The sequence below is a fragment of the Ovis aries genome, chromosome 3, assembly GCF_016772045.2.
Source record: "Ovis aries strain OAR_USU_Benz2616 breed Rambouillet chromosome 3, ARS-UI_Ramb_v3.0, whole genome shotgun sequence".
Lineage (NCBI taxonomy): Eukaryota > Metazoa > Chordata > Mammalia > Artiodactyla > Bovidae > Ovis > Ovis aries.
The window spans coordinates 203590869-203612745 of NC_056056.1; the positions used below are offsets into that span (position 1 = coordinate 203590869).

General features: G+C 44.5%; 1 protein-coding gene and 1 long non-coding RNA gene across 8 annotated transcripts in view; one reads left to right on the forward strand and one right to left on the reverse strand.

The window, feature by feature from the left end:
• Positions 1 to 13248: 13248 nt before the first annotated feature.
• The window catches only part of ETV6 (ETS variant transcription factor 6), a 289292-nt gene continuing 280663 nt past the window's right edge, over positions 13249 to 21877 (reverse strand). For all 7 annotated transcript variants that reach the window (XM_042247522.2, XM_060413417.1, XM_060413416.1 and 4 more), the window contains 2 exons: positions 20999 to 21099; positions 13249 to 17355 (listed from right to left, as the gene is read on the reverse strand). In XM_042247522.2, the coding sequence (XP_042103456.1) occupies positions 17250 to 17355; positions 20999 to 21099 (207 nt within the window). In that variant the 3' untranslated portion in view covers positions 13249 to 17249. The remainder of the gene's footprint in view (positions 17356 to 20998; positions 21100 to 21877) is intronic.
• LOC121819202 (uncharacterized) lies at positions 14533 to 21326 on the forward strand. Its single transcript, XR_006059428.1, has 3 exons — positions 14533 to 17983; positions 19227 to 19412; positions 21114 to 21326. It is a non-coding gene; the product is annotated as an uncharacterized LOC121819202 (long non-coding RNA).

Consider the following 21877-nt stretch of genomic DNA (forward strand, 5'->3'; position numbering starts at 1 on the left):
GATCTTTCCTTGAGAATGTTTCTTATGCACTTGAGAAGAAAGTATATTCTGCTTTTGGATGGGATGTCCTATAAATAGAAATTCAGTCTATCTGTTCTATTGTATCATTTAAAAGCTTGTGTTTCCTTATTTTCTGTCTGGATGATCTGTCCATTGGTGTAAGTGGAATGTTAAAGTCCCCCCCTTATCCACTTATTTTTAGTCTACCTTTGTCCTTATATTTAAAGTGTGTTCCTTATAGACATCATATACTTGGATTTTGTCTTTTTTAGCCATTCTGACAGTCTCTTTTATCTGGAGTGTTTAGTCTTTTCGTATTTACTGTGTTTATTAATTTGATTGTTCACATTCTATTCTTTGTTTTCTATTTGTCTCATCTGTTCTATTGTTTCTCTCTTGGTTTCTTTTGGGTTAAATGTATACTTTTAACAATTTCATTTTAATTCATCTTATCCTATTTTCATTTTTAAAATGATTGTTTAGATGTTATAATATTCCTAACTGTTTAGAATCCCAGAGTTGCTGTATATTGCTTCATGTAAAATATAAGAACCTGGTAACCATATAGATCCATTTATCACCTTCCTTGCTATCATTCTTGCCATATTTATCATATGTATTACATTTTTGTATGTTACCCCACACTATGATACTATAACTTTTGCTCTAACTTCAGTTCATTCAAAGTTTTGAGATTTTAGGCATTAGTCTACCTAATCATTTCTGGGACAAGAGTGAAAACCAAGGTCTAGTTTATAACTTCAGTATACTTCTTGTTTCTGAAACTGTCTAGATACATTTATAAATTGCTGAGAAGCCTGCAGGAAGCCACTCTATTGGAACACCCAATTGCAAGCTTTCAGCTAATAAACTTGGTTTATTCATCCTCTTTTTAAATTTAAATCATAGATAAAGCCTCTTTCCTCCCACACAAACCAGTTGCCTGTATTTCTTCAGGCAAAATCAAATATTTATGGCATGCACTTTATTATAACACTTTGGCATCAAACTGTCCATAAACTTAATATTTTCTTTTTTGCATTTCCTTCTGAACTATATCGTATGCCTTTTCTGCTTTCAGGATCTGTTTTTCCTAAGACTAAATCATTTTCTTAAGTATAGGACTTTTCATATCTGAATGTGCGCTTTTCAGAATATTCTCCTCTTTTCTTTTGCCTTTGTATTTATGCTGTTGGTTGGTAACTCTTGAGGACTGTTTTCTTTATTCTTTGCCTTTAATTCCTTGCCGAGGTGTTTTCCCTACTCTTTGTGCCAAAGCCAGTGAACCATACAGAAGCATGCTAGCTATGCCACTGGATAGCTGTGTGGCTTCAGGTCAGTCATTAATTCCTTTGAGCTCCAATTTACATGAAATGATGCAAGATTCCTTCTAGTTCTAATGTTCTGTATTCCTATGACTCAAACTGCACTTTTAGTGACATATAAACATTGCCCAGTGTGTGCTGGGTGGTGGGGGTTGAAACTGCTAATAGCAATATGATCACTTGTTCATACACACATGCACACACACACACAAGCACATGCAAGTACATACAAACACACACACACACACACACAGCCCTCCCCTCTTATTACCTTCTGACACTTATGGTTTTGATCATCCACACTCTTAGAAGCTGCTTCTGTGTATATCCTCATTCTCACCCCATATCCAACTTGCTATTCCTGGCTCTTCAAATACCCTTAATGCTTACATTCTTGATTTGGGCTTTGGCCCTTTTCACCTACCCTGATAATGCACACAGCTCTGCTGGCTATATTCCACCTCTGCCTGCTGAGTTCACCTGAGTTTTCCTCCTCAATCCCTTCACCACACCCTCTCCTTCCCAAGAAAAGGCCATGGGAAAAAAATTGAAGTCTGTGAAGTCAGGATAGTACCAAAAAGAGCTGAGGCTGGCCCAGGGTGAAATGAAGACTTATAAGAAGTTTATTTCCAAGATTCTCCCATGTTTCTTTCAGATGCGTTTCCTTTCTCTGTTGCCCCACATCCAGTGCTCTCATACTATTCCTTGCTGCCTTAGTGGACACCAGAGTCACCTTCACTTAGATCTCAGGACTCCAAATTCTACATCATGGCCATGCCCAACTCTTCCCACCAGCTTGACTTACTTGTGTTCACTCCTTTAAGAGTTCTCTTCTGTAATAGCCAGATCAAGAGGGATCTGTGTGAAAGGCTGACAGTGGTTTAAAGAGTTTCCTGTCCTGGATAACATGACAGAACATGAGAAAAAAAAAACAAAGGAGAATTGAAAGGTCTTGGTTTGAAACCGAGCTCTCCTGCTTCTATCTATGTGAACTTTACCAAGTAACTTCACCCCTTCTTGTGTCTCTTTCCTTTTCTTTAAAGTGAGAGGGAAATTATTTTTCATGGTTTTAAAATATATTTTTTAAATTTATTCAGCTGTGCCAGGTATTCATTGGAGCATGTGAGATCTCCAGTTTTCCTTGTGGCATGCAAGATCTTTAGTGGCAGCATGCAAACTCTTAGTTGCGGCATGTGGGATCTAGTTCCCTGACCAGGGATCGAACCTGGGGCCCCTGCACTGGGAGTGCAGAGCCTTCACCTCTAGACCACTAGGAAGTCCCTTTCATGGGGTTTTATAGTATACTATAAAGGATTATTATAATTCTTTATACTATAAGGATTTATAGTATGTGCAAGCACTCCTTGTAAGTATTATGTAAGTATGAAGTTTTTACTTGGGAATCTAGAATGCTTCTCAGCCCCACCATATATTAATACATTGTTTATTGGGAAAGAGTTCAGTTCATTTGGAAAAAGATAGGTCTAGAACAGCCTCCACACTGAAGTTATTTCTTATAATTTTTTCTCCTTGACTAATGAATAGAAAAAAAGAATATAATGTAAAGAGAGATGCTAGGTAAGATTGGATGAATGGAAGATAAGGCCTTTGGATAGAAGCTCCCATATCTACCTATCCATCCACTTTATGGAGAGAGGATCCATGAAGAATTGTATCACTTGTTGAATACCTGTGCCAGGCATTTACATACATTTTCTCCACTTTTCAAAGAAACTGTTCAGAACTGTAGGAAAGGAAGTGGCTACTCAAAGGGAATGAATAGTTTTTGTGAGGTCACATTGGTGGTTCAGATGATTAAGAGTCTGCCTGCAATGCGGGATACCTGGATTAGATCCCTGGGTGGGGAAGATCCCCTGAAAAGGAAATGCCTATTCACTCCAGTAGTCTTGCCTGAACAATCCTATAGACAGAGGAGCCTGATGTGCTGTAGTCCATGGGGTCACAGAAGAGTCAGACATGACTTAGTGACTAGTGCTTTATTTCTATAGGGGTGGGTAAAGTTGGTTCCAAACTCAGCTGTGGCTAATTCCAAAGCCTGTGTTTCTTTCACCAGACCACCCTCCTCTTACTTAATTTGAAGAGGCTTACTGATCCATCTCAGAAGCTACATATCACCTGGGGCACCTGGAGCTCCTTCAAAAAAAAATGTTCAAAAAACAAAGGACAGGAATGTTTCAAAATAATTTGAAGTTGACTGGCCTGGGGCTGTTGGGCTGAACCTGTTAGATCTGTGCTGTGGCCTGAGCAGTCTCCCAAGAACAGGGTTCCTCTGTGGAGCTCCCAGTAGGGATGTGCTTTAGCAAGTTGGAGCACCCAAAGGTTGGCACCTTGGCACCCAGAATTATAAAGGGAGGGAGACTAAAGGAGCCGCTGCATCATGACACCATATAATTATTTCACATTGGTGTAATTCCTGCTTGACTACTGGTTAAGCCACCTTAGTGTCTGAGATGGAAGAAGTCTTTGTAGGTGAGCATAGAAACTGAAGTGGGTATTCTTTTTTCTCCCTTTTAAAATTATTATTTTTTTCTTTTCCATTATGGTTTATTGTAGGATGTATAACACAGTTCCCTGTGCTATACAATAGGACCATGTGGTTTATCTGTTCCATATGTAATAGTCTATATGTCAGTTCAGTTCAGTCGCTCAGTCGTGTCCGATTCTTTGCGACCCCATGAATGGCAGCACGCCAGGCCTCCCTGTCCATCGCCAACTCCAGAGTTCACTCAGACTCACATCCATCGAGCCAGTGATGCCATCCAGCCATCTCATCCTCTGTCATCCCCTTCTCCTCCTGCCCCCAATCTCTCCCCAGCATCAGAGTCTTTTCTAATGAGTCATACAGACTAAAATATCTGTTCTGTACATAACACCTGCTAATCCCAGACACCCAGTCTATTCTCTCTTGACCACTACAAGCTGTTCTCAATGTCTGTAAATCTGTTTCTGATGCATAGATACGTTCATTTGTGTCATATTTTAGATTCCACATGTAAGTGATATCATATGGTATTTGTTTTTCCTTTCTGACAATTTGGTTGGTATGATAATCTCTAGTTTCATCCATATTGTTGCAGATGGCATTATTTTATTATTTTTTTATGGCTGAGTAATATTCCATCGTGTGTGTGTGTGTATGTACATATATATCATATCTTTAGCCATTCAACTGTTGATGGACATGTAGGTTGTTTCCATTGAACTGAGTGTTCTTCATGGCAAGTATCTTAGCCAAGAGGCAGGACAAGGTGCAGGAGTCCCTAAAGTCGCATCTCTTCCTACACTTAAGTTGGATGAGTCAGTTCACACCCTTCACGGGAAAGGACTCCATGGTCCTTAAGGATGGTTAGGTGCCCATGGGTACCCCAGCAATATTTGATGATGACCATGGTGTTCATACTGGTAGTAGAAGGAGAGAATTAAGCATCTCCCAACAAGGGAGATATATCTGAGCATCTAAAACCCTGATTACACCTAAACCAAAACTGAATTTCCCTTTCAATAGAAAACCTTTCTGTTGGTGGGAGTGGATTTGGAGAAAGCCCTCACTGGAGTTTTCCCATTCTCCTGGGTTTTCCTCAGGCAGGGAACTGGGTTAGGGCTATTAAAGAAAGGAAAGGAAAGAACTCCAAGCTGAATTGCCCAAAGCAGGTTTCAAATTCCTTGGAGAGTTTGCATTCATTTGCTGATTTGACTAATCAGTTCCAAGTGGATGCAAATGGCCTCTGCAGGCTTTTACTAGGAGGAAGAGGCTCAGGGAGGGGATGAGCTTGCAAATTTCTAATCCTGGGGGAAGCTCCTCCTTTAGGACTCCCCAGGCTGTATTGCTAGGTAACTGCCTCATTTTTGTCAAGGTTTTGACTAAGGGCCATATGTACCTTGAGAAGGGGACAAGACAATTCAATTGACTAGAAACTAAAGGTCTAATATCCCTCAGGGATTGTCCTTGGCTGATTTTCCCCTATGGAGCTCTACAAAATCAGAACTATAGAAATGTAATGCTGGCAGTTGTTGTTCAGTCACTCAGTGGTTTCACTTTTTGTGACCCCATGGGCTGTAGCCTGCCAGGCTCCCCTATCCATGGGATTTCCCAAGCAAGAGAACTGGAGTAGGTTGCCATTTTCTTCTCCAGGGGATCTTCCCAAACCAGGGATTGAACCCATGACTCCTGCATTGGCAGGTGGATTCTTAACCACTGAGCCACCAGGGTGCTGGCAGGGCAGTGTGTATATACGTTGAGGTGGGGTGGAGTTTGGCAGGCAGCAAACAGGGAAAAGAACTAACGTGGGTGTGCCAGATTGTTACACACGTTCTTCATTGAACCATTTCAGTGGTTCATTGAGGAAAATAGTCCTCCAGGAAACAAAGGCTCAAGCCTTCAGTGAATTGCTAGAGTTAGTGGTTAGATGGGATTAGAACCCAGGACAGCAGCTGTTCCTCCTGCTTCCCCACACATCTCTGGAAAGAGGAGATTCTCCTTTGGTCATGTGCATGGACTCCAGAAAAGCAGGAGGCCAGCCATGGGCAAAGACAGTCAAGGGGTCTCACAGCTGGACCTCCCGGTTTCCCAAACGCCCAGACTTCTAGGGCTTCCCCGTGTCCGGGACTCTATTCAGGGGTGTCATTCTCGTTTCCCAGTCCCCAGACCGAACCCAAATAACATTGTTTTGTGCACTGGGCTGAACTGGGACTTCCTTAACAAGAAGGAGAAAACAAAACCAAAGAACCTCACAAAGCAATTTAAAATAGAACAAAACCTACACATTTCCTAAAGCTATCGAACTGGGACAAAACCGGATCAAAACACCTTCAGTAAAGCTGAATCGAGGCAATTGTTTCCCTGGAGTCCAGAGCAACAGATTAATTTCATTGACTGCTCAGGGGCTCTTTGAGGCTGAAAATGTGGTCCAGGGAGCATCCTAGGCTGGGGACCCTGGCTCAGACACCCCCAGGGTGTGGGTGGCTTAGGCTGCCCCTCACCTGGCCAAGGTCTGACCCCTCATCTGTAGAGCAACGGGGTTGTACTTGGTACATGGTGTCCAAACTTAAGCTAAATAAACGAAACCAATAAAAAATTTTCAAAAGGTTATCTATTGGGGTATTCCTAAAGCCTTTGACTGTGTGGATCACAAGAAACTGGAAAATTCTGAGAGAGATGGGAATACCAGACCACCTGACCTGCCTCTTGAGAAATCTGTATGCAGGTCAGGAAGAAACAGTTAGAACTGGACATGAAACAACAGACTGCTTCCAAATAGGAAAAGGGGTATGTCAAGGCTGTATATTGTCACCCTGGTTATTTAACTTACATGCAGAGTACATCATGAGAAACGCTGGACTGGAAGAAACACAAGCTGGAATCAAGATTGCCCAGGAGAAATATCAATAACCTCAGATATACAGATGACACCACCCTTATGGCAGAAAGTGAAGAGGAACTAAAAAGCCTCTTGATGAAAGTGAAAGTGGAGAGTGAAAAGGTTGGCTTAAAGCTCAACATTCAGAAAACGAAGATCATGGCATCTGGTCCCATCACTTCAGGGGAAATAGAAGGGGAAACAGTGGAAACAGTGTCAGACTTTTTTGGGGGGGGCTCCAAAATCACTGCAGATGGTGACTGCAGCCATGAAATTAAAAGATGCTTACTCCTTGGAAGAAACGTTATGAGCAACCTAGATAGCATATTCAAAAGCAGAGACGTTACTTTGCCAACTAAGGTCTGTCTAGTCAAGGCTATGGTTTTTCCAGTAGTCATGTATGGATGTGAGAGTTGGACTGTGAAGAAGGCTGAGTGCCGAAGAAATTGATGCTTTTGAAACGTGGTGTTGGAGAAGACTCTTGAGAGTCCCTTGGACTGCCAGGAGATCCAACCCGTCCATTCTGAAGGAGATCAGCCCTGGGATTTCTTTGGAAGGACTGATGCTAAAGCTGAAACTCCAGTACTTTGCCCACATCATGCGAAGAGTTGACTCATTGGAAAAGACTCTGATGCTGGGAGGGATTGGGGGCAGGAGGAGAAGGGGATGACAGAGGATGAGATGGCTGGATGGCATCACTGACTCAATGGACATGAGTCTGAGTGAACTCCGGGAGTTGGTGATGGACAGAGAGGCCTGGTGTGCAGCAGTTCATGGGGTTGCAAAGAGTCGGACATGACTGAGTGACTGAACTGGACTGAAACTGATAAAAGCAGAGCTGACATTTGAAGACATGGAGGCAGAGAGAGGTTAAGTCAACTGTCAGAGGTCGGGGAGCAAGTGAGACTAAGTGTGGGATTGGAGGCAGGTGTTTTGACTACTCTTGTCTGAACACTCTATGATTGCTTTGTTGGGAACCAGTTTATGTAAGGGCATCCCCAGTGGTTCAGTGGTAAAGAATTCACCTGCAATGCAGGAGACCCTGGTTCGATTCCTGAGTTGCGAAGATCTGCAGGAGTAGGGAATGGCTACCCATGCCAGTATTCTTGGGTTTCCCTTGTGGCTAGGCTGGTAAAGAGCCCACCTGCAATGCAGGAAACCTGGCTTTGATCCCTTGGTTGGGAAGATCCCCTGGAGAAGGGAATGGCTACCCACTCCAGTATTCTGGTCTGAAGAATTCTATGGACTGTATAGTCCATGAGGTCACAAAGAGTCAGATACGACTGAGTGACTTTCATTTTCACTATGTAAGGGATACAGAATTAGAAACTTGGTACCAATGAGTCCAGGTCTGTACCTGGGATCTCTGATGTGACTGGCAGAATGAAGTTTGGACACTGATGCTCAAGCTGACAGGATCCTCTGGTGGACAAAATCAGCATCCTTGCTGATCCTGCCCTGTCTCTAACACTGTTCTGCTCCTGACATAGCAGATCATTCCTTGATGACTTTGCAGGCCATTCCTCCAGCCCAAAGGTCCACTGTCTGGATATGTCTCTCTGCCTGTAGTTGCAATAGGCTGAGTTCTGAGACCAAAGATTCAGCCAATAATGCTGTTTATCAGGATTGCGGGATTTCATTAACTCATTTAAAAACCCTTTAATATGCTTCCCAGGAGGCTGCCTACTTCAGAGATTTGCAGAAGGAAAGGGAAGAGGGAATGAGAATTACTGAACAGTGCGAAGTATTTTGCCAACATGACAGACAGAAGAAAGCATTTTAAAGCACATTCGGAAGATGGTTTCATTTCAGCAGACAAGTAATATATTTCTGTCTTTTCTGTGTGAGTGACTAAAACTACCTGTTATGAATGGAAAGATAACTGCCTTTCAGGGTAGCTTTAGATAAAGTAAAAATGTCGATATGTTCAGTGCGTGTGATTAATTTACTTTGTACCTAAAACAGAAGTGTTTTCCCCCAGTCTGTAGCTTGTCTTTTCATTTAACGGTGACTTTTGAAGAGCAAATTTTAATTTTGATAAGGTCCAATTTGTCAACAATTAAATAAAATTGTACTTAACTTTTAAAATGATAATTATAATTATCTTAAGGGAAATATTAATGGATTATAATTTTTAAAATGATAATTTAAATGATAGCTATCTTAATGGAAATGTTAATCTTTTTTAAAAAATCATTTATTTGGCTGTGCCAGGACTTAGTTGCATTGTGCAGGATCTTCATTGCCATGTATGGGTGCTTTAATTGCAATAAGCAGGCAAGATCTTTAGCTGTGGCATGTGGGATCTAGGTCCAACCAGGGAACAAACTGAGCCCCTGGCATTTTTCTATTTTATGGATTGTGTCTTTGGTGTCATATCTAAGAAATCTTTGTCTAACTCAAGCGAACTCTCACTCTACTCTCATCCAAAGCACTTATTCAGAAAAAGATGTGCCAGGCAGCACATGAGGGACTGGTCATATGAAAGTGCATAAAACACCCTCTTGCCCTCTGAGAGCCCTAGTAAGGACAGGGTGGTGAGCAGTCATGTCAGACAGGCATCTAGTTGCACTCATGGAGTGCTTGCCATTGGGTCAGCAAGGAGCAGGTGCTTAGTGCTCCCAGGAGGCAGAGACCTACTCAAGTAACCTGACATGGAATCTCATGGCCAAAACTCTGGTTGAAGGGACAGGCATGGAGACTCTCGGAGGATTCTTGAAGAGTGTTGCTAAGAGGGTTTGGGGAGAAAGAGAGTGGTCATCTACTATCTTGAAAAATATTTGGCAGAATTTATGCGTGAACTTTCAGATGTTCAAACTGCTTTTAGAAAAGGCAGAGGAACCAGAGATCAAATTGCCAATATCCGCTGGATCATCGAAAAAGCAAGAGAGTTCCAGAAAAACATCTACTTCTGCTTTATTGGCTATGCCAAAGCCTTTGACTCTATGGATCACAAGAAACTGTGGAAAATTCTGATTAAGAGATGGGAATAGCAGACCACCTGACCTGCCTCTTGAGAAACCTATATGCAGGTCAGGAAGCAACAGTTAGAACTGGACATGGAACAGCAGACTGCTTCCAAATAGGAAAAGGAGTACGTCAAGGCTGTATATTGTCACCCTGCTTATTTAACTTACATGCAGAGTACATCATGAGAAACGCTGGGCTGGAAGAAGCACAAGCTGGAATCAAGATTGCCGGGAGAATTATCAATAACCTCAGATATGCAGATGACACCACCCTTATGCCAGAAAGTGAAGAGGAACTAAAAAGCCTCTTGATGACAGTGAAAGTGGAGAGTGAAAAAGTTGGCTTAAAGATCAACATTCAGAAAACGAAGATCATGGCATCTGGTCCCATCACTTCAGGGGAAATAGATGGGGAAACAGTGGAAACAGTGTCAGACTTTATTTTTTGGGGCTCCAAAACAACTGCAGATCGTAATTGCAGCCATCAAATTAAAAGACGCTTACTCCTTGGAAGGAAAGTAATGATCTACCTAGATAGCGTATTCAAAAGCGGAGACATTACTATGCCAACAAAAGTCCATCTAGTCAAGGCTATGGTTTTCCAGTAGTCATGTATGGATGTGAGAGTTGGACTGTGAAGAAAGCTGAGCACCGAAGAATTGATGCTTTTGAACTGTGGTGTTGGAGAAGACTCTTGAGAGTCCCTTGGACTGCAAGGAGATCCAACCAGTTCATTCTCCAATATTTTGGCCACCTCATGCGAAGAGTTGACTCACTGGAAAAGACTCTGATGCTGGGAGGGATTGGGGGTAGGAGGAGAAGGGGACGACAGAGGATGAGATGGCTGGATGGCATCACGGACTCAATGGATGTGAGTCCGAGTGAACTCTGGGAGATGGTGATGGACAGGGAGGCCTGGTGTGCTGCGATTCATGGGGTCGCAAAGAGTTGGACACGACTGAGCAGCTGAACTGAACTGACTGCAATGGTTTATACTCACAGAGATCTACCTCATCAGTCCAGCAGGAATAAGGTCCTTAAAATAGATGAATCTGTAGGAGGCAACCCTGAGGACACTGCCTGGGACTGTCCACTGTTAATGCCATAGAAGATCTGTCATCTGTCCTGTTGTCTTTTGGAACAAGAATGGCTTCCTCAGCTTTCTGTCTGCTCACACTACTCAGGATTGGTCTAAGTTGTCAACATTAGAGATAGCTGGGTAAAGAATGTCCATTAACTCTCTACCCGTTTTTGTGGTTGTTTTATAATTGGAGGAAAATTGCTTTACAGTGTTGTATTGGTAACTGTCATTATTTTTGGGAAAAAAATTGATATTTCTAGAGGCTAAAAGAGAGGCAGTGGTGCCAGGAATTCTCTCCCTCCCTGCCATGATGCTGACCATGAATCGTCTTGTGAGTGTCTGTGTGAAGGTGCAGGATGAGAGTAGTTATTCCTTCCCTCAGCAGATGTTTGATAACCGTGTTTACTTTCTTGGCTGCTCTAAAAGGAGCAAGAAAACTTTCTTGAAGAGCAGGCCTGGCCCTGGGGACAATTCTAGAGAAGGAATTGGCCACAGGATACACCAGAGAGAGGCGAGCTCAGCGTGGCTTGAAGGTCAGAATCTCAGGGCTTGATGGGAAATCACTGGCCTCGTGCTACTCAACGTGTGGTTCAAGAATCAGCCTCATCAGAATTACTGGGGATCTTTTGTTAAAAAGGCCCTATCTCCAGCCTCACCCATAGAGTAGGGGAGCAGAGTAGACCTTCGGCCCCTGCTTCCAAAGATGGTGACATTACTAACAAAATATGCTTTTTATCCAGATCCCCAGGTGATTCAAAGCACTTTTAGGTTTGAGAAGCACTGATCTGGTCCAGTGGTTCTGGAGTTTCTTGTAAAAAAAAAACCCAGGCTAAGTGCTCACCTGGGCTCTGCTTAACAATTCCAGAGACAGACAGCCAAGGGCAGTCAGTACATGAGAACGTTTCTTTTCTTTTTAGACTAGGCTAGTTAGGCAGATAGTGGATAGAAGGGGATGGATTGCTGTGCTCTAATTTGCAAGTGGAGGTCAGTAGTTAGAGTCACCCTTTGAAACAGCTAATCTTTATAGCACACAGATGTCCTAAAAGGTTTGAAGGAAGCAGGAAGAGGACTTTGGTCCATTTAGCCTCCTTCCACAGTATATATAGTATTGGGAAAAAAGCTAGCATTGTTGTGAGAATGATTCATGACAATTAGTTGTCATCAATTAACGTGTGTGTTTACTTTAATTGGCCACATGCTCTTTTTCATACTATGATGGATAGACTGATGCTAGCGGTGGCTCCCAGACTTGAGCGTGCATCAGATCGCACAGACAGCTTTGTAAACAAGATTTCTAAGCCCTGTTCCCAAAGTTTTTGATTCAGTTGATGGGACAGGAACCATCATTTCCATTTCTAGCAGTTCTCAGGGGATATGATACTAGTTATAGTAGTAGCAGCTTCAGATGCATTGTTACTACCTTAGGAAATACATAGATCCTTATTATTGTATTCTTAAAATGTTTAGTTGGCTGCACGGGGTCTTAGTTGTGGTGTGCATGCATGCTAAGTAGCTTCAGTTGTGTCTGACTCTCTGCGACCCTATGGACTATAGCCCACCAGGTTCCTCTGTGCATGGGATTCTCCAGGCAAGAATATTGGAGTGGGTTGCCATGCTCTCCTCCAGAGGATCTTCCCAACCCAGGGATGGAACCCATGTCCCTTAAGTCTCCTGCATTGGCAAGTGTGTTCTTTACCACTAGCGCCACCTGAGAAGACCTCCAGGTCATGGGTCATAGAATAACCTAGGACAAGTTAAAATACAAAAATAACCTCACAACATTCTCTGAGAGTGTTGTTTTCAAACATTGATTCTAAATTTCTGCCTCTGCAACCTACATCCAAGTTGCTTATAAGCAATGTAAATTGCTTTCATTGCTTTGTTTTCCATTTAGTTTCTACCCACTCCTGATGGCAGGTAGATAGTTCTGATCCGCTGCAGGATGTCTGATGTCGGGGTCATAAAAAGCTACTGCTGGGCAGGTGGCTCCACTGGTCAGCGTGGTGGAGACCTTCTGAGTGTGGGGGTGGCTCTGAGTTGTGTGATGGTTGGGTTTCCAGGTCTTTATTGCTCTGGGTAGAGTCACAGGTTCTACCTACATTCCTGACCTCATCACCTATATTTGCACACCCGTGATTTCAATTGAGGGAGCACTTCTACTGTGGGAGGACCCAGGGATCTTTTAACTCCTGGAGTCAAGTCAGTCTGCAGCAAACTGACAAATCCTTGGTGCAGCACAGCACCCAGGCCTCTCTGACTGGGATTCCTTCTGGTACATTTCCCCACCCGTGGCAGCCACTCAGATTTGAACCATGTACTCTGACCTTTCTGGTGCTGCTTGTTTAAAGATTGCCTGCAGACTTCTCTGTGATGGAGGCTTCCTGCCAGAGAGAAACCAGGACCACACTTTCCACCATAACTGAGTGTAGACAGGATGCACCTCACTGGACCACCTGGCCTGTCTGACTTCATATTATTAAAAACAGAGACTCAGATTTTTTTTTTATAAAAAATTTATTGAGATGATGCAATTATAGGCTTTTCCTTAAAAATTATTTGCAACTCACTGGCCCTGAGAAAAGGCATTTTTTTTTTGTTTTTCTTTTTTTGTTACATTCATTTGATTCAGTCCCTTATAAACCCCACACCTCATAAAACAACAAGATTAGAAATTAAAAAAAAAAATTCTAGATTCAGTCTGGTTTGCAGGTGGTTGCAGTCACAGAGAGAAATGGTGAAGTGTCCACTTGGCATGTGTGAAAGATTCCGGGTGTTGTTTAGTGTTGATGCAGATGAGGCCAAAAGAGAATCAGGTTAGTCTTCTGTGGTTTGTAGGGACCACTGTTACCACCCCCGCCCCCAGCTCATCCCCCATGGCTCCTTGGATCAATCCCTTCATTACTGCTCAGAAAAGGAACAGGCTGAGTGGGTGAAAACTAGCACCGAATGCTTGGGCGAAGAAACTGCCCTTTGTTCTTTGTGTGTTTCCCCAAATTTTTATCTTCAGCTTCCTTGGGGGGAATGGGTCAGATGGGGGGATAACCGGGGCTGGATCCCAGTCCTAATTCTGACCCTGGCATGCCATCTGCTCCTGGGACAAGTTACATGGCCTGATACTCAGATTTCCCTTCTTCAAAAGGAGAGCTAACATTTCAAACATATGTTGGATCCCAGGCAGTGAATGGTGGAGGTGGTGGTTACTTAGGCATTTCGGTACATCCTGTCATGGCCTTTAAGCTTCAGCTAAATCTACATTCTCATCTGGACAAAGTATCAGTGTAGGAAGATAATGGAGCAGAGGGTTCTAAACATACTGTTGAAAGGAAAGTAATCCGTTAGTTGTTACTCATTGCCTGTAGGGACATGCCCACCTGCCAAAGGATTCAGAACATCCCTGATGCTACCTCAGGCAAGACAAAGTCACCTGGGGACAGAAAGATCTTAGAGATAACGTTACTCCCCTGGAGCCAGTCCAGCCATTTGTCACTGCTTTCTTCTGATGGAAAGGAGCCTGGCTACCTCAAGGTGTAGGGAAGAGAAGATGCTAGAGAATCTCAAGTCCAGGCGAGAATGTCTGCCTTGGACACCGCTGGTGGGTAAGGTTGTTCCTGCAGCACTGTTCTGCATCTTCCTTTCCCAGTTTCTCATGCTGCAAGCCAAGAGCTCCCATGATGGCAGCAGGGAAAGGCCAACTATTCCGCCCATGAACGTACCCTTGATTTGGTCCCGGGTGAGATTTTCGTCACCCCTAGTGCTTAGTGTTGAAGTGAGACATTTCATGCTGGAAAGATTCTGCAGGAAGGTGAGCTCTCGGAGGGCAAGGATGGTGCCTGACTCTTGGGTCTCAGTGTTGAGCAGGTGCTCCACCCAAGTTGGCTAAACTGAACCTGCAATCTTTCGGGCCTGCTGTGGACATGCTGTGTCCCTAATGTCAGCATCACTCGAAGATTCCCTCAAAGAACCAATGAGAAGAACCTCTGCCATTAAGGGAATGAACAGAAAACCAGTAACAGTAATATCCGGATGGACAATAACGACTGGATTGGAGTTGACACCTTCTATTTCTCCAAGTGGCTGATGGTGCCAGCCTATGTCTTACAGACTCTTAGAGGATATTGCTTTAAATACAGAAACCCTAGGGGTAAAGGGGAATTTCCCCTCCACAGTTCAACTGTTAAGATTCTTTGGCCCACAAGAGCCTGAGTCCTTACACCTGGGTGAATGGAGTGAGATGCTCTGATCTCAGGGAAGAGCAGCAACACAGTCAGGTCTCTGATGTCACATCACACAAAAAGCCTCAGTGATGATCCACCCTCTCTTTCCAGCTCTTCAACTCAGTGACTTCCCCAGGTATTTGGCTTAATTTCCCCATTTGAGAGCCAACATCAGTCACCTTCCAGGCTGGAAGGTTATCCCTGTGTGCTGCTGACACTCTTGAAAGACATCTGTAGCATGCTGGGTTTCATCCCCATTCGAGCAGACTGATCCCAAACCCTTCCTTCATCAGGGGACCCTTGAGCCCACACTGGAGGTCCCTGACCTCACTTCAGGCCCAGCATTCTAGAAGGTGGACTAGAGGGGAGTGTGTGATGGTGGGAGGAGGCTGGCCACCTCCATGCATCTCTCTGTGGTTGCATAAGAGGCAGGTACGTTTCCAGTGTCCTTGAACAACAGTCAATCTGTTTGTCCCCTCCCACTCCCTGCAGGCTGGTGTCCTTGTCGGTAGGGCTGGGGGGTGGGGGAGGGGATGGGAGAATTCCTCCTGCCTGTGTGCCCACAACCCCGGCCTGCCTGACTCCATCAGAAATGGCTTGAGGACATGCCTGGAGGTCTGCTGGCTTCATCTGCAAGTGCTGCTGAGAGTGCAGACACGTACCCTGGGGGGCCACGAGATGCTCGCCCAATGGAGTAGAAGAAGCAGAGAGAAACCAGGAGGGGGTGCTTTGTAAGGCAGGTCTAATCTTTCCCAGTAAAAAAAGACCGTGCTCCTAATATTGGATTCCGAGCCTGTATTGGAAGAGTTGATTTAAGTGGCTAGAAAAGGAAAAAAAAAAATCTAACAAGAGCTTTCTAAAAATATCTGTTATCATCAAAAGTACTAAGAGGTGGCACCTTCCTCATAAGATGTGACTGATCTTACTTTGAGGTGAAAAAGAGCCACGCACGAGTCCATTTTGAAACACAGCAAGGGAAGAAGGAAAAAGGGAAAAAGTGTGGAATCTGAGGAATTTCCCGTCTGCCCAGGCTTGGCAAACACCGCTGACAACTGAGACGACACACTCCTGGATCTTCCCTCTCAAATGCCCTGTGTCCCGCAGGGACCAGGAAACTTTAAAAAAAAAAATGCTAGGAATTGAGGGCAGAAAAAAATTAAGTGAGGATATGAAACTGACTGCAAGATGGCCTTTGGGATAGAGCAGAGAAGACCCTCTGTAACCTGCTCTGGGATAATCCACACCACCACCAAAGACTTGTCATCTAGTTTCTGGACTATAAGGCTTGTGCTGTCTTTTTCTTCTTTTGCTCTGCAGCACTTGCAAACTAATCTCATGAAGCTGGGGCTTCCAGATAATCTGGACAGCCTTATGCTCCGGGGAACCACCAAGCCTCACGGTCCTCACAGCCCATTGGGACTGCTGGACTCACATGTATCTTTCCAGAGGACTGCAGCATCTCTGGGGCCTCTCCGGCAGGGAGCCAGATGCTGGGATGCTGGATTGCTTTTTGTGGTGCCAGCTGCAAAGCACCCAGACCACATATTCCAATGTACAGGTGCTGAAAATTCCCAAGACTCTCCAAGAGGCTGAACTCTGCTGAAAGGGCATCTGAAGTTCAACAGCCAGTGAGGAGGGAGGACAGAGCGGGGACCAGGAAGGAAAGGGAGCCAGAGAGAGAAGAAGAGCGCTCTCCTTTTTCACTTTATCTTTTGTAACAGCATCTTTTTTTTTTTTTTTCCTGTTTTCCAGCCAAGACCCAACAGCAATGGGAACAAACCTGATCCACATGGCAGGGTCAAGAGGAACCTGAACCCTTTTGCAAATATTCTCTCTCCTGACCAGCTGGGCTTCTGCACTTTGTGAGATTTGCAAAAAATATATATATATATAATAGATATGCATTTCCATAGGAAAACAGCCTCGGATGTCTTCCCCTATATGAATGATGAAAAGTCAAACTGCATGGTCTTTTTTAAAAAAAGAACAAAAACACCATGAAACTAACAATAGGTGGAGGGGGAGGGGAGGAATCACAGACAAGAGATTCCGATCGAGAAGGAACCACGAACGCGAGTCCCAGGCTGGTGCCCTCGGCCAGAATTCCAGCGCCGCCTTTGCTGAGTGGTTTGTCTAAGGTGCTCCGCGGGGTCCCTCGCGCTGGGCGAGAGGAGTGTTACTGCCACATCCATGTCTCTTCTTTTCTGCTTCATCTTGCCCCATCCATCCTGGGGAGGAGGGTGCCCTTGGCTGCTGGCCCACTAAGCTGGGAACCACTTCCTTCAACACTCGTCTTCTTGGTATATTTGTTCATCCAGCTCCTGGGACTCAAGGTGCTCCAGACGGTCTGTTCGGCCACTCATGATTTCATCTGGGGTCTTCATAAACCTTTGGAAGAGGAAACGGTGGCATGAAGAGGTTACAGTTCCCTAAAGCTGTCTTCACCTTGAATTCTTTAAAAAGAGGGGCCCGTTACCTTTATGTAGTTGGCGGGCTACTGAACCTGGTCATTAATGCTAACCTAGCATTTTCTTAGAAAAAGATAACCCGGGCTCTCACTACTTGAAAGCTGGCAAAGTAACTATAAAAAAGGCTGGGAGGATGGTGAAGAAGATGGAGCAGGCAATGCATTCCTGCACAACCATCCGAGAGGACCCTGGGAGATATATACCCATCTCCATCCCAGACTATAAGTCCAAGTGATGGTATTCAAAACTTGAATCTAACTTGAAGGATACAATTAAACACTGGATGGAAAGCTTGGGTAACAGGGCCAGACAGTGGAGCTTTTGGAAATTAGAAAGGCCAAGAGAAAGACATTTTTTCGCATTATCACTGATGCACCCTAAATGCTAGCCATTCACTCCCTTAATTCTGTCTTCCTTGGCAGCTGGGTGCCTGCAGCAAGCCTCATCTTCTCGGTCGCTGGGTTCATTTGGAATTAACATCAGTGGCACATTCTGACCAAGACCGTGGTTCAGGAAGGGAGCCTGGGTGCAAACGTTCCATCCTTACGGTAGGAAGGCCCTTTCCACAGCCTACACACCATTCCCTTCCCCTATACTCTGCCCGGTACCATATGACCTGTCTTAGAACAGGCATTTTCTGTCCTCACTCCACATTCAAAAGCCTCATCAAGGATTCACTCTTTGGCCTGCTCCTTGGGCCTCTCTGTCATCTCAACCCAGGAAATTCCTGTGTTCCACTGTTTACAAGCGTGAACTCTGTTCCAGTCCGGCCAGTCTTTTTTTCTGATGCAAGTCACAGCTCATGCTGACTTCCCAACCTTTAGCTTTGCCTTTGTTTGGAACCCTCTTGACTCCTTCCCCTATCTGAGACTGACTCATTCTCTGAGCTCGGTCTCTCCATCAAAGAGCTGAAAATCTCCAAGTGTCCCTACAACTGAACACTTTACTCAATTACATACCCGGTTCCATACTGAGAAGCCTTTGTTTTGGGGTGAGTCTGGTTTTCGACATTCATTTCCTCAAAAATGACTAATCCCTTGTCACAAATAGCGCTCTACTTTCCTTCTGTCTTATTGAAATCACTACTGGAAGCCTGTGAGCCTTCCACCTCTGACTACTTTTCTGCTCATTATTGCTCATCTTTTCAAGCAGGGTGATCTGTGGCATATGCAGCCTGTCTTCCACTTTTATCCTGTAGCTAAAACTTCTCCCTCGACATCTGAAGTCACTAATCACCCCCTCCAGGCTGAGTCCTCAGATGTGCTGTGTCTGACTCTATCTTTGGATGGCTCTTCCCTATTAAGTTTCTGATACTTCCCACAAGGCTTGTCCAGAAACATCATCGAAAGCCTCCTGAGGTTATATAAAACTGCTGTAAGATGTAACCCTCTACCTTCTAGGAGCTTATGACCTACTTGTGGGGAGGAGTTCACATGTACAGCTATTAAAAATGTAAATCATGGTGTGGCATAGGGCCAAGGGAACTCACGAGATGATGGAAGAAGATATTTGGGGGTGTTTGAGCCACTGAAGGTGGCCTCATAAAGAGAAGTAGACTTGAGGTAGGCTTGGTGGTTTATATGTTTCAAATGTTAGTGATTTCCATTTCCAACATAGGGAACCATATTAGGGCTGGAGGGCAGCTGGCAATGTGTATTAAGAATCTAGGTGCCAGGGGAATGGACCAGAGGGAGAGATTGCTGAACCTAGGTGTCAGTTGTGCAGAACAGACATCAGCCTCCACTGCCTGGGAAGCAATAATAATATGTCTGCCTTGCTTTCATCTTCCAGGTCTCATGGGAGTACTTGCCGTTGGTAGATTCTAACCTGGAAGCTGGTGATAAGAAATCTCAGGAAATGAGGTTCCGAGTCTTCTAGCCCCTGCAACACAGACTGGAGTAGGAATGGAGCCAGTGGACAGTCCAGCACAGGGGTGACTGGGATGTAGGAAGGCTCAAAGATAACTCTGATGTAAAGGTTGGTTGCTTAAACAATGGTGATGCCACTGCTGATGTAACAGGAATTCTGAGGGTAGGGGGATGTCCAGTATGGGAAGAAGGCTGGTCTTGAACATTTCATGTCTGAGATACTAATGTGACATTTAAGTGGATCTTTCTTACAAGAAGCTCTTGAACATTAATCACTTACTGATCAGAGACTTACTCATACATCTTTTGTTACCCGAATGTTATTGATTGGAGTGTTTCAGTACTTCAATTCCATAATAAATTCGAGTCTGTAAAAATCCCCTGGTCAATAATGTGTTAAGATATAGAATTCCAGGGAGATTTCACAGCTGCATGTAGAGACTTGAGAGCCCCATCACTGAGGTGATAACTAAGCTGTGTCATGGGATCCATTCATCCAGGAAACTAGTACAGCGTGGGAGGAACAGCAGCCAAGGACTGAGTTTAGGGTTGAGGATGAAGAGAAGGCATCAGCAGAGCCAGAGAACGGAGGGTTTTTTTTTGCATTTTATTCTGTTTCCAGCTCTTGAAAAGCCTTCTCTGTTTCTTTTGAAGATCACAATTGTTTTTACTGCCCCTAAGTTACCATGCCTTCCCAGCACTCACACCCAGGTTCTCTGCTCTTCTGGATAATTATCCCAGTGAGCTCGTGCATGCATACACAGTGTCATTCCGTCTCTTTCTACCCCAATGCACATCTCAAGCCCCATCTGTAACTCTCTTCTGTCCCACCTGCCAAAACCCAGAACCTAAGGTCTGGGGCCCACCTTCTCCTCAGCTTCACGTGGTCTCAACACATCAATTACCACCAGGGTCAGAGGGCTATGTCTACCTCTCCTGGTTAGTCCTTTAGATACCTTCTTCTCGCTCTTCTAACTGTATGTGATTCCCTGGGAATCACAATCTATGGTGGTAGGTTAAGTGGTTAGAACTTGTAAGCTAGGAGGAATTCTGGAAAGAGGAATGTCTAGTCCAGCAGCTTTCAGATATTTACAATGCATTGTCATAAATATATTTTACCTATAACTCATCACACATGTGCTCACACACACACCCGACTACCCCAGAAACACAATTTTCATGAATCCACACTCTTAATTCATATGACACAGTCTGATATTTTCAACTCTATCCTTTCCTATTCAGTTCTGTTCTATTTCATTAAAAAAACAAAAAATTGATTCATTAAATCTGTTTTATGACTCACTAACAGGTCATGACAAACACCAGTCCAGTGTTGGCAATCTAGAGGTCTAGGTTTGTTTAGTACCTTTCTTTGCCATTAGCTCCTCTGATTGCTCCCTTTAACTATACTGGATATAAATGCCAGATAATACTGTTTGATCACTGCATTATTTTAAAGGTGAGTCAGACTGTGTTGATTGACTTTTGGCTTTCTTCTAGGACAGACATAAACAGAAAAAAAAAATTTTTTTTAAAATTCTAACCAACCAGCAACCTTGTCTCCAGTGAGCAGCAGTGATGGCTTTGAGGATCAGACAGGCAGGTAGAGACCTCGACAGTCTCCCTCCTCCGTCTTATTTCAAGAAAACAATATCCTCCCAGAAGAAGGAAAGGAGAAAAAGGAAGTGCTACCTGAACAAAAGCCTTTGTCCCGGCTCCTTCCTGATAATGTTTAGTTTGTAGTAGTGGCGCAGGGCTCTGGACATTTTCTCATAGGTCATGTTTGTTCTGTTCTGTTTGTTCAAAGGAGGAAGAGAGAGAGAAAAAAAAAGCACAAAGACACAATGAAATGAACCTCAGAAATAGGCACTGGAGGAGTTATTCACGTCCAGCTCCACAGGGTGCTCCCGTGACCCTGCCAGGCCCACCCCAGGCTTTGTCCCACGTGTTCCTGGCCGAGGTCTCTCCTAAGGTGAGTCCAGCCAACAAAGCACATCCCGCCTCGGCCTCCCCAACTTCCTCTCCCAGGACTGCGCTCTGTTGTGCCCGAGGAATTTCCTGCAGGTCCCCCTATCTGGGGTCATCCTTCACCTTCTGACCCACAGAGAATTTCTCTTCCTTTTGCCCTTTTTAAAAAAGAAAAAACAACACACAAAAAAGTGACCTTTCTCAAACTTGTGCTTCTCGTTTGTCATTTTAAGGAAGAGATTTTTTTTGTTTAAATTCCTGTTGTGGAAGCAAGAATACAGCGGTTCCGAGCCCTGGGGCAAGGGCACCCTGTGGGAGCTGTGGAGCGATTTTTCTCAGTGACTCACGGGATGGAGGGTGTCCGTGGGGCCTGGCCATATTTGGTCATGGCCTCTGGCAGGTTCTCCTTAGCGGGGCCAGAGCACGGGCTGCCTGCCGTCCGGGAAACTGCAGCTGGGGCAGAGCTTGGCAGGGGCCCCCCGGGCCCTCCCCTTTGGCTGATCTGGAGTGGGGCCTTCATGGTGTCTTGTTAGCTGTGTCCCATGTCTATCTGCCTGTGGCCAGGCCTGGATCTTGGTGACTTTTTTAAGTAGGAATACTGAT